Source organism: Bos indicus x Bos taurus, chromosome 1 (genome assembly GCF_003369695.1).
Source record: "Bos indicus x Bos taurus breed Angus x Brahman F1 hybrid chromosome 1, Bos_hybrid_MaternalHap_v2.0, whole genome shotgun sequence".
Lineage (NCBI taxonomy): Eukaryota > Metazoa > Chordata > Mammalia > Artiodactyla > Bovidae > Bos > Bos indicus x Bos taurus.
In genome coordinates, this window is record NC_040076.1 from 144,670,373 (window position 1) to 144,685,421 (window position 15,049).

The 15,049-nt window shown below is 62.0% G+C and overlaps 1 protein-coding gene across 6 annotated transcripts in view; it reads left to right on the top strand.

The window, feature by feature from the left end:
* Window positions 1–15,049, top strand: part of COL18A1 (collagen type XVIII alpha 1 chain) — a 94,478-nt gene that overhangs the window by 74,486 nt on the left and 4,943 nt on the right. For all 6 annotated transcript variants that reach the window (XM_027547857.1, XM_027547836.1, XM_027547842.1 and 3 more), the window contains 21 exons: window positions 721–783; window positions 1,582–1,608; window positions 2,968–3,099; window positions 3,445–3,507; window positions 4,686–4,712; window positions 5,468–5,503; window positions 5,867–5,938; window positions 6,246–6,281; window positions 6,575–6,664; window positions 7,110–7,139; window positions 7,214–7,240; window positions 7,428–7,490; window positions 7,722–7,796; window positions 8,580–8,606; window positions 8,829–8,882; window positions 9,172–9,246; window positions 10,717–10,785; window positions 11,361–11,403; window positions 11,892–11,954; window positions 14,345–14,388; window positions 14,653–14,775. In XM_027547857.1, coding sequence (XP_027403658.1) covers window positions 721–783; window positions 1,582–1,608; window positions 2,968–3,099; window positions 3,445–3,507; window positions 4,686–4,712; window positions 5,468–5,503; window positions 5,867–5,938; window positions 6,246–6,281; window positions 6,575–6,664; window positions 7,110–7,139; window positions 7,214–7,240; window positions 7,428–7,490; window positions 7,722–7,796; window positions 8,580–8,606; window positions 8,829–8,882; window positions 9,172–9,246; window positions 10,717–10,785; window positions 11,361–11,403; window positions 11,892–11,954; window positions 14,345–14,388; window positions 14,653–14,775 — 1,239 coding nt within the window. The remainder of the gene's footprint in view (window positions 1–720; window positions 784–1,581; window positions 1,609–2,967; window positions 3,100–3,444; window positions 3,508–4,685; window positions 4,713–5,467; window positions 5,504–5,866; window positions 5,939–6,245; window positions 6,282–6,574; window positions 6,665–7,109; window positions 7,140–7,213; window positions 7,241–7,427; window positions 7,491–7,721; window positions 7,797–8,579; window positions 8,607–8,828; window positions 8,883–9,171; window positions 9,247–10,716; window positions 10,786–11,360; window positions 11,404–11,891; window positions 11,955–14,344; window positions 14,389–14,652; window positions 14,776–15,049) is intronic.

The window sequence follows — 15,049 nt, forward strand, 5'->3', positions numbered from 1 at the left end:
TGGGAGGGGCCCAAGTGGGCAGCCCCGTGGTTCTGGGTGCCAAGCTGCAGGTGACTGTACGCAAGGCCGCTCACCTCCCTGGCCACACGCAGGTCAGCTGGCCTGGCAGAGGCCATTTCCAGGGGTTACTTTCATGGGGCAGGAGTGGGCCCTGCTGCCCGGAGAACGGGGCCAAGAGGGGCCCATGTTTGGGCGACTCGCTGTGCACAGGGCCCTCAGGATTCCGCTGCCCTAGCCCCCAGCACAGGGGACACTGCATCGTGGCCAGGCGGGGCCGGGGGCGTCGCTGTTGAGACTGGGTCACAGGAACCAGGTGTCTGCAGGCTGACTGTCACCAGAAACGTGCTCAGGGACAGAGTTGAGTGTCTTGTGTTGTCCTCCAGAAGGCCCGAGGACCTTTTGCCAAGAGTCCGCAAGCAACCCAACCTCAGCCCCTGAGGCTGCCCCCTCCCTGTGGGGCTGGCCGCCCTACTTATCCTCCACAGTTTGATTGACAGTTCAAATTAAACTAAAAACGTGGAAGAAATAAATAAAAACCCAATCAGAGTTATTCAAGTGCCCTCAACTGTGCTCCGTAGGCGGGTCTCCCGAGAGTGTGGCCAGGAGCATCTCGGGTGTTGTCCAGGAAACCTGTGGACACGCACATGGTCATCTACTGACCCGTGAATTCTTTTCAGTGACTGAATTCCATCTGCCCACACTCTCCTCCTCTCTTGCCAGGGACCCCCAGGTACTCCAGGAAAAGACGGACAACCAGGACTGACTGGACAGAAAGGCAGCCTCGTAAGTCCCTCCCCCATCGCCCAGGGTGCTGACCTAGCTCCATAGCATGTGGGTGTTTGGATGGCAATGCCCCAGCTCACCGGGGAGGAGAAATGGCAGGCCAGGGGCCGTAGGACTTCAGTCCACCTGGGAGCTGTGGTCATCACAGCCTGACAGCCGGGGAGCCCTGGGTTCTCTCGCTGGCTGGGAACCAGCTGCCGGGGCTCCTGTAAAAACCCAGGACCTTGTTCATGCTATGTATTCATAACAGTGATTGGCCTAAGGGTTTTGAAGAATATTGATGCTTTAGTTGGTTTGAACATTTTATTTCAAGTTTGTATTTTGGTTGCATTAGTAACAGAGAAACTTAAAGGCTGCACACCTGTAACCGGGCCTGTGGTTTCCACATGGCTTTGGGGGGTGGATCTGGGGAGGAGCCCACACAGTCACATGGAGACGACGCTCCCCACGATCCTTCCTGAGAACCGGCTATCTGGGGCTCAGCAGAGGAGCTGGTGTTAGGGAAACCCTCTGTGCTCAGAGTTCTGCAGCTACTGAGCTAGAAGGACTGTCCTCCTGGGTGTGTGTGTGGGGGGCGGTGTTCACCACTGGGCAGTGAGGTCACCTCTGACCCCCCGACCGAGCCTCCCCCGGAGCCTCCGTTCCCATCTGAAGTGGGGGGTGGGGGGCGGACAATGGCAGGAAGAGCCAGGGTTGCGCGAGGGCAACGAGGAGACCCTGGAAGTTTTAGAGAAAAGTCGATGGGCTGGGATGAAGCTCCCGGTCCGACTGTGGAGTAACTGCTCTTTCCTCCTGCAGGGTGAGGCAGGCGCCCCAGGACCCAAGGTACAGATGAAGCCTGGTGTTGCTGTTCTACCTGAGCGGGATGGACCCGGGCAAGGGTGTGGGTTGGGGGCACGGCAGCCAGGAGAGTCAACCCCTAGGCACTGATCGTGGGGTCCAGTCCTGAACTGCCCAGCCATAGGTGCCACGTTTGTCCTGCAAGACCTTTTCCACCCAAGCTCTGTCTAGGGATGGTGTGAGAGCAGATGTGCTCAGGAGCTGGTAACCCAGCCAAAGCCATGAGATGGGAGGATGCAGGGGAGAAGGAGGCTGCAGGGAGGAGGGGGACTGAGGGGGGAGGGGGACTTCGGGAATGGGGGAGGAGCTGCAGGGGGGGAGTTGCAGGAGGGATGGGGCCTGCGGTGGGGGAGACTGTGGGTGGCGGAGCTGCAGGGGAGAGGGGGCTGCTGCTGGGACCCTAGTGTGTCCAGAGCAGGTCCCTACTGCTCTCACACTCAGCTGGTCCCGGAGGGTCCACACCCCCATGGCCACATCTGTGCCCCACTCCCTGAGGCCCCAGCCCATCCGTGAGCTGGACCAGCGGGCGATGATCTGAAGCCTCCCCAGGTGTGAGGTGGATGAGTGGGCACTGACCCACAGCCTCCCCAGGTGTGAGCGCCTGTCCCCAGGATGCTGCTTAGGTGGTGAAGTTTCCCCGTCCACTGGGGAAACCCGTGGGGAGCAGGGGAGGATGGCGGTGGGATTGGAAAGCGATTAGACAGACGGTCAGGAGGAACCTGGAGGGAGGGACAGGTTTCAAAATGGAAATGCAGGTGTGTAAACACACACACATGCACGCACGCATGCACAGGGACAGGCTCCAGTGATAACCAGGAAAAGCTGGTGAGGGTTCCAGGGAGGGAAAAGGCACAGCCAGGGGTGAAATTCAGCAGAGGTGAGGTCGGGTCCACTGTAGCTGAGACCCCAGGCCCTAGAATTAGATGCTCAGGTGCGGGGGCCACTCGGAGTTGAGAGCGCACGCGAGCGAGCGTCTAGAGCGAGATGCAGGAGCTCCAGTGGCTGCCCCCCAGACTCCCCGATGGTAGCGGGGTACCGCCCCCCTGCCTGCTCCTTCTAGTGGAGCTTCCCCTTCTTGCACGCTGAGCTCTGAGGCCCTGGAGGAGCGTCTCAGGCACCGCCTGGGACTCTCACTCGGTGGCGGTTCCACGTTAAGTGGACAGGGTCTCGTGGGGTCAGCACAAAGGTGCCGTAGGATTTGTGCAGCCCCTGCTGGGCTGTTTGTCCCCTGGCTTTTCAGAGGAAAGCATATGCAGGATGAGGGCGGGGCACCCAGAGCGCTGGGGTGCCTGGGGTTTTAGCAACACCCGAAGCTGAGGGCGACAACTTTCTCTACCTGCACAGGGAAGCAAGGGAGACCCTGGCCCCGTCGGCGCTCCTGGGGAGCATGGCCTGGCAGGAGCCCCTGGACCCGCAGGCCCACCAGGGCCCCCTGGCCCCCCGGGGCCCCCGGGCCCAGGATTCGCCGCAGGGTTTGTGAGTACCCGCTGCTCCTGGCTCCCGGTGCCATCAGACACCCACGCTGACCGGCACTGCTGGGGCCACAGTGGCGCCGCCCCTACCTGGGCTTGTCTCAGCTGGCGGGGGTGGAGTCTTCACAGGGGAGCCCCTGGCCGTGTCGCCCAGGACGGGCGGGTCGGCCTCAGAGTGTGGAATGGGGGGACATTCATAGCCCAGCGTGTCTGGGGTCCCGGCACCCCACCCAGCAGGAGCCCTACAACAGGTGACCCCCGCCCTGAGAAGCCACCCTCTCCGGGGGTGGGCCCAGGTCTCTTCCTGTGAGAAAGACACAGACCTGAGGGTCCCTGTGTTCTCCTCCAGGACGACATGGAAGGCTCCGGGAGCCCCTTATGGTCAACAGCCCGAGGTGCCGAGGGGCTGCAGGTGAGCACCAGAGCTGGGCTTGGTCAGCTTGGGGATGGGACTTCCTGGGGGCAGGGCGCCCCGGGACTGGCCTCTGGTGGGGACCAGGAGCAGTGCCACGAGGGGCGGCGAGCTGCCTGTGTCCAGGACGCTGTCTGCCTCAGGCCGCCGGGAGGGAGTTAAGTCTCCAGTGTGCGAAGTGCCACTGCTGCTGGAGCTGAACGACCGCACGGCAGGCTGGGCCCTGCAGATGGTTCTTGCTGGGAACGCCCACCCACCCTCTCCTTACGGCTGTAACTTGGCTGCACGCTTTTGACCTGAGCAGAACTGTAACTAAATACAGATGGGGCCAGTCCTACGCTATTCCACCTCGTGCCATCGTCGTGTGCACTCGTCAGGATCAGGTCCAGCTGAGAGCCTGGTGTCCAGAGATCACAGGGGCCCAGACCAGACGGACATGCAAGGGGCGCGTCCAGGGGACAGGACACCTGGGATGGGCAGAGAAGGGGCTCCTTTCCCTCAGGAGCCAGCACAGACCCCACTGGCGTGCTTGGGGGCCTGCAACCAGTGTCCAGCTGGGCCCTTGAGTCTCAGCCCAGCGAGGTGGTGGCGGATCAGGCCTCCTGCACTGCGCACCACCGCTGGAGGGTCCTCACTTGGACAGAAGCTAACTGGGGAGGGGAGCAGTGTTGCCCTTTAAGTTGGTACCTTCCCCTTTATGCGGCAGAGAGGCTTAGTTTGGGGCAGTAGTGGTTGGCTGCCTTGGCATCAGGTGAAATGTGAGCCAAGGTGACCAGGCAAGATTGCAGGGGCTGGGGTCCCCTCTTTAGATCCAGGGACAGAGCTGCAGTGTGCCTTGACCTTGGAGGGGTCCATGGGCTGTTGCGTGGCCTCAGTGATGGAGACCCTCGAGGGAGGTTGAACCAGCCAGTTGGATGGCAGCGTTGTTTCTCGTTAATAAAGTGCAAGTCTCTTTGTGTTGGGGTGACTCAACACTCGTCATCTGCAGGGTGGTGCCAAGAACAGACCACTTCTGGGAGTATGCGGGTGTGCAGGTTCCTGTTGATAAATGCCGTTTTCCTCCATGTTTGTTGAAAGTTGTGAGCACGGGAGGGGCTGATTTTCTTATGGGGAAAGGCTGCACCCTCAGGGGCAGGAGCAGCCCTGACTGGGCCCTGTTCCTTCTCTGTCCCCCACAGGGACCGCCTGGCACGCCCGGAGTCAAGGTCAGTGAGAGATCTGTTAGCCTGGGGGTGCTCGCTGCTGCCAGGAGCCACTGTTCAGTGGCCTGGAGTTCCTTGTGGGGAATTTGCAAAGTACAAGAAAATCTAATGGGGGAGTGGTGCCCAGGCCTGGGGTAGGGGTGGCCTGGGTAAAGATGGCGGTGGCCCTGCCATCTTTCTGACTGCGGGGATCCAGACCCTTGGCTCCACATGTCCGAGGTCTGTGCTGATATAGGGGAGAGGGAGTGGGGCTCAGGGAAGGATCCCCCAGCCCAGGGCAGTGGGTGGCGCTGGGCAGAACCTGGCTGCTTCTCGAGGTCATCCTCACTTGGCTCTGCCCCCCACCTCTGTCCCTGGAGGACAGCGAGCCCCCACCCCTCACACACAAGCCTTCCCGGGTGTGCAGGGTCCACTGATTGTCAGCTCCTACCTGCCACCCAGTCCCTTGGAGCATTCTGCTTTGATTTGAAAGCCTTTGGGACAGTTCAAAGAATTGCTTTTTAAGGAGGATGCAATTCTTGCCTTTCTAAAGTTGTGACAGTCCCGAGTGCAGCTGTTCTTCAGAGGGGCGCAGTGGCCTGGCTTGCTGCACCATCCAGGCTGGGATTCCACCTGTCTGGGGGCACAGGGTCCCAGCCCTCAGATCTGAGCTGGGGCTGTGGCCTGGAGCCACCTGAGTGGTTCCCTGGAGGAGGGGTGGGTGCCACCCAGCGGGTGGGCAGCGCTCGCAACCCCACAAAACCCTTTGTCCACTTCAGGGGGATCCTGGAGCTGTGGGGCCACCAGGGAGCAAGGTAAGAACATTTCCTCAGGATCAGGAAATCCATAGTGAGCAGCTCTGGTCTGGGGACAGGGAGGGGTCCCCAGGCTGAGGTCAGGGCTTGGCTGGTCCACACCAGGCCTAGCATCGTCCTCCCACCACCCCCAAATCCACCCGCTTCAGGTGCCCCAGGTTTTCCCTCCCATCTCAGCTCTGCCATAGAAGCCTCTGCCCCCTGCCCCCATGGTGCTCTGGAGGAGGCTGACCAGGTTGAATCACCCCTAGAAACCACGGCCTGGCCAGCTCCCAGACACCGTGGCTCCCAGATACTGTGGCTCCCGGAAACAGTGTCCACTGGGCCCTGGCTGACATGTATGCTGTCCTTGCGTCCCTGCAGGGAGAAGTTGGAGCAGACGGAGCACCGGGCCTCCCCGGCCTCCCGGGCAGAGAGGGTGCAGCTGGACCCCAGGTAAGTGACCGCCAAGGGCATCGGGGCCGACAGCCCCAAGGTCACCACACAGGGATGAGAGCTGGCACCCCAGAGTGTATCTCAGTGTCCCCACGGGGACCAGAGACCCCAGCTCCAGGGGATGTGAGTGGGGGTCCAGGCTGCCAGAGGGGTTTCCTGCATAGCTAACACCCCACCCCAGGCCCCACATGGTCAGTGAAGAAAAACTCCACGTCTTCACTCAAGGCCAGTCCCAGAGGCCTGGGGTCTCCAGGAAGCGGGGCTCATGTTCTGTGTATGAGAAACTATTTCCTCTCTGTCTCCACAGGGACCAAAAGGAGAAAAAGGCACTCAGGGAGAGAAAGTGAGTGTGGGGGGTCGTGGGAATTGATGGACGCGTTGGCCGGTGCCTGGCGGGACCAGGGCTGCTGTCCTCTGCCCCAGGCCCACCCAAGTGGCCTTGGAGAGTTGGGGTGGGGATCCAGGCTCAGAGCCTGCTCTGCCTGGGGTGGGGGGGTCGCTCTCGAGACCACTGTGCTCAGCCCCCAGGCACCTCCTCACACCCCGTGGGCACTGGGAGCCCTCCCAAGTGCCAGCTGGGCTGCAGTTCACCCCCCACAGCAAACGCAAGTGTGGATCACTGGCTTTCTCTTCCAGGGAGACCCAGGGAAGGATGGAGTGGGGCAGCCAGGACTCCCGGGACCCCCCGGACCCCCAGGGCCTGTCGTCTACGTGTCGGAGCAGGATGTAAGGACCTGCATGGGTGGGCACATGCTCTGCCTGGCCCCCCAGGGCTGGTTGCAGTCGTCAGGGCCACCGGTCCTCCCCCATGGGACAACCCCCAGCGACACGGGGCCCCATTCTGCAGGTTCCTCAGGGCTTCTCGGGTGGAGGTCGGGCCTTCCAGAGCTGCCCCCCACTGCCCCTTGCTCGTGCAGTTTGTCTGCATGTCACATGCTCCTGCTGTGACATGTCCCCCCAGGGTGGGGCACTGTCCCCCGGCCCCAGGGTCCCGGGCAGTTTCTTTGGTGCGGGAGGCAGGCTCCCGGAGGTGGAAGGGGCTTCACTTCTCATCTCGGGGACCTTGGGAGGATTTCCTTTATGCTGACACTCTGTGGGTCTCTGTGGCTAACGTCATAGTAAATGTGGTCCTCTTCCTTCTTTCTCCATGGCTCTGCTGACCCGTGGACAGAGAGTGCTGGCGAGCGTGCCAGGCCCCGAGGTACATGCACCCCGGGATGGGCTGGGCGTGGGCAGCCTCTCCGGGGGGGAGTCCTGACTGTCCTCTCTCCGCAGGGCCGTGCAGGCTTCGCTGGCTTCCCCGTGAGTACCTTTGGGGGGGTGGGGCGTGGGGCCTCCCAGCGCTGAGGGTGGGGGGAGCCCATGAGGCCGAGGAACTGAAGCAGGAGCCCCCGTCTGGCCAGGGGTCTCAGGCAGGCATCTGGGGCTGGGCTGTGGGTCCTGGTCCAGAGCAGGGGCATTCCGGGCAGCCCTCTGTGTCTCCCCACAGGGACCAGCCGGGCCAAAGGGAGACCTGGGCGCCAAAGGCCAGCAGGGCATCCCGGGACCCAAGGTGAGGAGCCCCAAGGGGCTGTCTGGGGTCACTGGGTGACTGCCTGTGGGGAGGGGCCTGGGGATGGGGGCTGTGCCTGGTGCATTCCCTCTGCTTGTTTCCCTGCACCAGTGGAGGCCCCACTCATGGCTTCCTGTCCTTGGGTGTCGAGTTGGTGCCGAGGGGAGTCTACGGGGGGTGCGAGGCCCATTCTTCCCTGAGCTGGCCTTCTGAGCTGCCGCTCCATTCCAGGGTGAGAAGGGAGAGCCGGGCACATTCTTCGGCCCCGATGGCAGAGCACTGACCCCCGCCCAGAAAGGAGCCAAGGTGAGGGGTGTCTGGATGAGTGCGAGGCTTTGTCCAGGCTGGGGCCATAGAGATGGCACAGAGGGTCCTCCTAAGGGGGCAGGTCCTGCCTGTGTGTGGGAGCCTCTCCAGGTCAACTTCCAGAAAGTTCTGCAGCCTTGGTCTGTCGCCCACCCGTTTGCTCCTCTCCCACCAACCTGCTGGGAGGACCCCCAAAGCCTAAATCTCAGCTCAGCCTTGGACTGGCTCGCCCTTTGTCTTCTGCCCATCAGCTGAACCCACCTTGCAGAGGGGCTGGGGGCTCTTGGGGGCCTTGTTTCTTGGCCTCGGCCTCACCCCTGGGAGCTGCACCCCCTGCAGTGCCCAGCTGGCCCTCAGCCTCTGGAGGCATCACCACTAGGGCTGGGGTCCAGCCTTCCTTCCTCAGGAGGGAGCCAAGAATGGCTGGGTTCAGGAGTGGGTCCCTTGGGGAGCCTGTGCCCTGGGTCCCCTGCTCCCAGCAGGTGACCCCAGCCGTGGGGAGAGCTGGACCCAGACCAGCAGGCTGTTGGGGACAGGCCTACAGGGGGGCCCGCAAACCCCGGCCTGGGCTGCAGGGCTGGCCCCCCAAGCTTCAGGACCCCTGGCGTGTGCCCCGTGCACGTGCCCAGGACACAACCCCCAGCCACAGCCCCCTCCCTCTAGTTCTTTCCTTCCCTTCCTGGGCTCCACTGCAGGAATTCAGACGGACACAGGGACCCCTCGGGGCTGCCTGCTGGGGGGTGACCTGAAGCCAGCTAATGGTGCCTCTGATTTTCTGTTCAGGGTGAGCCTGGCTTCCGAGGACCTCCGGTGAGTAGACCAGGCTTCCCCAAAGTGCACACACTTGCGCTGGGTGTGAAAGCACACAGGAGGCTTCGGAGGGCACTGCTGCCTGCCTGACTGCTGGGTGGGCAGGGAGCCGAGCTGACATCCGGCTGCACCTCTGAATGGGGGGAGGGTATTAGGAGGGAGACCCCAGACACGGGTCTGGTTCCTGCCTACCTGAAACCTGGTCTCCCCTTCCCCCTACAGGGTCCGTATGGGCGGCCCGGGCACAAGGGAGAGATCGGATTCCCTGGACGGCCGGTAGGTCCCTGGGTCTGAAGCCAGGTGCAGGCGTCAGCCCAGGCCCGTGCGGAGAGTGGGCCCAGAGGGGAGTGGACTACAGCCCCATTTCTGCCCTTCCCCTGGAGACCACCCACCCCTCAAGCATGGCTCTCTGCAGCCCTGCTCACAGGCAGCTCGGGCCCCAGAGGGACAGACACCCTGAGGAGGGCCTGGGTGGGGACAGGAGCTGCTGGGCCGGCGCCCCAGGGCCGATGCAGCAGTGCTGGCCAGCACCCTGCAGCCCCCAACCCCCTGTGCTCTGCCGCAGGGGCGTCCCGGGATGAACGGGCTGAAAGGGGAGAAGGGGGAGCCGGGGGACGCCAGCGTGGGATTCGGCATGAGGGTGAGTGTCCGATGGGGTGTGCGAGGCGGGGCGGGGGCATCCAGGCCCGGGGCCTGGTCTCAGGGCTTGGGTCTCAGAGCTCAACCCTGGGTGGCTTCTGAGTGGCCTCAACGTGTGACCATGGACATGCAGAGCCTCGAGCACACACATACATGCACACACATACACGAGCCAAGGCCACAGAACAACATGGTTTTCTTGGAAGGGCCCTGGGTTGGGCACCTCCTGCCTGTGGGGCTACGGTTTCTGTCACCTTTTGAGCCCAGGGTCACAGATCGGTAAGGTCGCCAGTTAGGCCCTGTGACATCTCCATCCGAGAGGCACCATCGAGATGCAGGACTCCTTCCGGACCCATCTGGGCTCTTAGTGAACCCGTGGCCACTTGGAGCCTTTTCCCTGGACCCGCTCCCTCCCAGCCCGGTCACTGCCTGGCCGAGCAATGAGGGGTCCTGGGGGCGGCGGTTGAGGCCTCTGCTCTTCTGGGGTCTCTGGCACCACTGTGTCTTCATCTCGCCACCACCTCCTCGTGGACCAAACCGTGGTGGACATTTCGTGAGGACTCAGAATGTAAGGCAGCGACCTGCAGAGCTGCGTGATGGAGGGGGACGGTCACTTCTGTCCAGGAGGAGGTCGGGGGCTGTCCAGTCCTTCCTGCAGAGCTCCGTGATGGAGGGGAACAGTCACTTCTGTCCAGGAGGAGGTCGGGGGCTGTCCAGTCCTTCCTGCAGAGCTCAGTGATGGAGGGGGACAGTCACTTCTGTCCAGGAGGAGGACAGGGGCTGTCCAATCCTTCCTGCGGTCCTGAGTTCCCAAGGCAGCGTTCCAGCCGCTGTGCGCTTGCCTTGGTCAGAGTCCAGTGGGACTGGCTGCTTCATGGACCTGAGCTCGTGGCTCTGTTCTGCTTCAGCCCTCTCTCCTCAGCCACAGGGCAGGGCCAAAGGTGCCCAGGTGCTGAGAGAGGGCGCACATGAGGTCCTAGGATCGTGGGCTCCGGGACCTTCATCACTCAGGCTGGTCCTTTGTCATATGAGCCCTTTCGGAACAGGCACTTCTGATGCTATACGAGTGGACTGTCTCTCCTCTTTCCATGAGTGGGTGAACGAATGGAGAGTCACATTCATGCAACACGAGTAAAACCCGCAGGTGCTGGCCTCGTGGGCTCCCTCTGACCTTGGAGACACACGGCCGACCTTCAAGCTGGCAGTAAACACACGAGCTATGTCTGAGGTCATGTCCAGCCCAGATGGCCGCCCGCACGCCCCCCACGGGACGGTTTGAGGAGGACTGTCATCTGGGGCTGGGAAGGTGACAGCCGTGGCCACAGAACAAATTGGACACTGTCTTGATGAGATGTTTTCTGACTTCACTGTGATTTTCAGAAACGCTCCCGCCCATGTCTGCCATCCTCTCCAGTGTTGGTGGCCTCGCTGGGAGCATGACTGACCAGATCTTTCTCTTCCCCCCACACAGGGTCCAGCTGGCCCACCTGGGCCTCCGGGGCCCCCAGGCCCTCCCGGGACTCCTGTCTACGACAGCAACGTGAGTCACCGAGACCCACTCTTCTCTATACTGGCCTCCTTACCCCTCCCTGACCCCAGGGAGGTTAACCCCCAGGGAGGATCTGAGCCCTAGAGAGGGTCCAAGCCCCAGGCAGGGGCAGGCCAAGCCATCACCTCTGCGTCCGCGGTGGGGGTCCTTCTGGGAGGGGCCAGGGCAATGGGACCCAGGTCCACCTGCCTTGTAGGCTGCGCCTGGTGGGCAGTCAGTTAGAAGACAAGCCCCCTGCCCCTGGGGGGGAGATGAAGGTGGGGGAAGGGAGTCCTCTCTGGATCTGGGCTCCCGAGCATGAGCCTGTGGTGCTGGGGGGTGGACACCCCCATTTCACAAGGCTCAGTGATGTGGGGCAGTCATGTCACGACCAGAACTCCAACCCCAAGTCCTCTATCCTCTCCCTGCCTCCCTGCTTCTCTGTCCTGGGGAGAGGGGTGTGGGGGACGGGGCCTGTGTGACCTCACAGGGGCTTCCAGGGAATCTGGGCAGAGACCTCGGGTGGGTGGTGCCCTCAGTTTCCAGGGCGCCTTCCTCACTGGCCACCTTTGGCCCATACTTCACAGGCATTTGTGGACTCTGGCCGCCCTGGACCCCCAGGATTGCCAGGTGAGGGGTCCTGGGGCCTCAGGGAGGGCAGGGCAGCCCCTCCGGCCACAACTCAGAGCAGGTCTCGTGGGGCGGCCCTCACAGGGGAGCTGGATGATCTAGGATCGCCAGCCCCAGTTGACCACGGCCCGTTTATTGGGCTCCAGGGTCCCACCTGCACAGCCTTCCAGGAGATCCAGCTGTGGACAGGAGTGGACACCGAGCAGCCACTCGCTGGCTGTCCACAGTCCAGCTCCAGCTCCTCATGACAGCCCCTCCCGGCAAGGGTGATGGGGCCTCTGGGAGCAGAGGCTGCGGCCCCTGGGCCGTGACCACCAGGCACTGGCTGCTCACGAGCTCTTGCTCTGAGGGTCCCCAGGTTGCCCCCTCCCTGGCCCGGGCCTGCAGTGCACTTGGCGCCCCCCAGGGTCAGGCCGTATGCGGGCAGGAGGGCGTCCTAGCAGCCTCTGTACACGTTCAGTAACAGGCACTGGGGTCTGTCTCTCCAGGGCACCAGGGGCCTTCTGGACTCAAGGGTGACAAAGGAGACGTGGGCCCGCCCGGACCGCCAGGTGAGGGTGCTCTGAGCTGGGGGCTGCGTGGGTGGTCGCCCGCCCGCCTCTGGAGGAGGGGGGCAGTCCCTCCCAGGCTCAGGGGCCCTGACGGGACGCCTGGTGTCCTGCACAGCCTTGGGGCAGGGTCGGGGGAAAGGATCTCAGGGCCGAGGTGATGGCCAGGCAGGGTGTCCCCACACCCAGTCTTTGAGGAGCGGGGCTGGGCCCCCATGTGAGCCTGCTGGGGAGACCCAGCATCCCCAGTGCACTGCAGGAGCCTTGTCGGCTGGGGTCCTCCAAGGGGGTGAAACCCCAGCCTCTCAATGTCCCCTGAGATGGCATGAATCCCCAGCCGAATCCTGCTTCTACAGGTGGGTAAAATCAGATCAAGTAGGCGCTGGGAGCAGGGTGGTCAAAAGCCGGGACAGCTGGACCCCTGGGCACTGCCAGCCAAAGGGTGACTGAGGGCAGGGCTCTGGGGGAGGGGCAAGCTCAAGTTTGCCCTTCAAGCTGTCCGAGCAGAAGCTAACCTTACTCTTGAGAAAGGTGAGCTCGTCCAGGGCCTGGGTTTCTTGGGGAAGAAGTGGGCAACGTGGACAGGAGTTTCCAGGCTCGGACTTAACGGTGATGACGCAGAGGGAAGGCAACGCCAGCGCAGATTGGAGCCGTGGACGAGAGTGGGGTTTAATTGTCGGGCTGAAAACCACAGCCTCTGGATGTGAAGATTCTGTGTGACTTCAGCAGCTGGGACCCAGATGACGAGGGGAGGGGTCAGCATGGAACTCGGCCGACGTGCTGGGAAGTTGGACAAGCCGAGGGAGGTCAGACATGTGGGTGAGGACATGCGGGTCAGGTAAGGGGCAGACGGGGTGCAGGACAGCATTTGAAGGCGTCATGGCTGAGCTTCCAAACCAGGGACGGGTTCAAGGTCGTGTTCACGCAGAGTCCACACGACCCACAGCTGATCCCTCACGAGGACCGGAGGAGCCAGAGGGTGCAAAGGTTTCAAGACGTTGGAAGAAATTAGCGGCTCGCCTAGAATTCAAAGACCTGGGTTCGATCCCTGGGTTGGGAAGATCCCCAGAGAAAGGAACGGCTACCCACTCCAGTGTTCTTGCCTGGAGAATTCCATGGACAGACGAGTGTGGTGGGCTACAGTCCATGGGGTTGCAAAGAGTTGGACATGACTGAGGGACTAACACTCTCACTAGAATCCTGCATCCCGTGAAGACATCCTTCTATAGGAAGAGGAAGCGGACAGCAAGGCCAGCCCAGGACACGAGCCCCCTGGTGGGCTCAGCTCAGGACCAACCAAGACAGAAGGGACATGCCCCTGATGGTGGAGCGGGAAGGTAGAGAAGCATAGGAAACACTCGACCCAGAGTCGGCACGAGAGGAGAGGAGCCTGGAACAGTGGGGCAGAGAAGCTATGTTGAAGCTTTGGAACACAGAGTGAAGATGGAGTCAACCCAGATCCACCGGCGCATACGTTCAGAGAGTGGGTCCTCTCCTGTTTAAGGACAAACATTGTCAACAGGACAAAAACCAAAACTATGCTACTTACAAGAGACACCCCCAAATGCAAGGACGTGAGAGCTGAGGGGGAAGCAGGTTGTGGTCTGGTGAGAAGGGAGCCGTGGGTGTGTGCGCACGCCTGTGTGTACTTGAGAGAAGTCAGACAAGTTATTTTAGGGCAGGAAACACTCCCCGAAATTTTTTTTTTTAAGTTTATAATCAAGGGGTAAATCCACTAGGAAAACACAGCAATTCTAAATTTCTGTGCCCCTAACAACATAGCTTCAAGATACAGAAAGCAAAAAGCAACAAATCTGAAAGGAAAAACAATCACTCATCAAAGAGGGGGACGTGTAAGTGAGGGAGGCAGCAGACGAGAGGCCGGGTCAGCCCGCGGGTGGAGGAGCCGCACAGCCATGACAGCGGCCCCCCCACCGGCACTGGGGCCCCCAGGCCCTCGCCCAATGCACGGCCAGTCCCTGTGGCGTGTCTGCCTTCAAGAGTGCGACCAGGAGTCAGTGTGGAAGACACCATACCGTGTACAGCCACAGCGTGGACGACCACGCTTTTGCCTGTGTGTGTGTGTGTGTGTGTGTGTGTGAGAGAGAGAGAGAGAGAGAGAGACGGTGGTTGTTAACTGAACATCCCGTGGTGGTCATTTCATGGTAAACGGCAGTCGTTGCATCCACAGTGCTGTGTGTCAGCAGTAAAACTGAACAAAAACACCAAAAAGTATCAAGTAATTGGGAATAAGTGTAACAAAACATGCAGGAGATCTCTGTGCAGAAATACAGAAGTTATAGAAAGAGGAGGAGACGTAGGTACGTTTGGGGGCCGGGGGATACGGGAGGAAGTCTGCCTCTCACCAAGCTCTCCCCCAAACCCCTCCACAGGGCAGTTCCCGTTTGACCTCCTCCAGCTGGGTGCCGAGATGAAGGTGGGTAGCATCCCTCATTCTCACAGTGCCCCACCACGGGGCCCCAGAGGGCACCCAGGACCCGCCATCCCTGGCTCCACTTTTCGGGAACTTGGCTGACACAGTGGGAGGTTGGGAGGCTGAGTCCCGTCCTGCAGGCTGGCCAGGCCTGGGCTGCAAAGCATCTGGCTGCCTCGCCTGGGCCTAGGGCTGCTGTGCCCACCCCTCCCCATGGCGGCAGCCGCCAGGAGCCGGACTGTCACCCACAAGCATTTCCATCCACAGGGGGAGAAGGGGGACCGAGGGGCCGCTGGGCAGAAAGGAGAAAGGGGTGAGCCCGGGGGCGGAGGATTCTTTGGCTCCAGTGTGCCTGGCCCCCCCGGACCGCCTGGCTACCCTGGGATTCCGGTAAGTGGGGCCCCAGGTCGCCCACAGCTGCCTACACACAGGAGCCTGGAGCTGAGGGAGGTCCCCTCTGCGGGCTGGGCCCTGACTACCCACCTTGGTCCTTTGCCCCAGCAGGGGTACCCACGCGGGAGGCACCCACAAATCAGGCCTGGTGGTCTCACAGTGGCCACCCTCCCAATTGGGCCCTGATCTGGGGCACCTCCGCTCCTGCTGGTGCTGTCCTCCGCCGAATCCCCTCAGGGAGACTCTCTGTCCTGAAAGTGTCCAGGGGCCC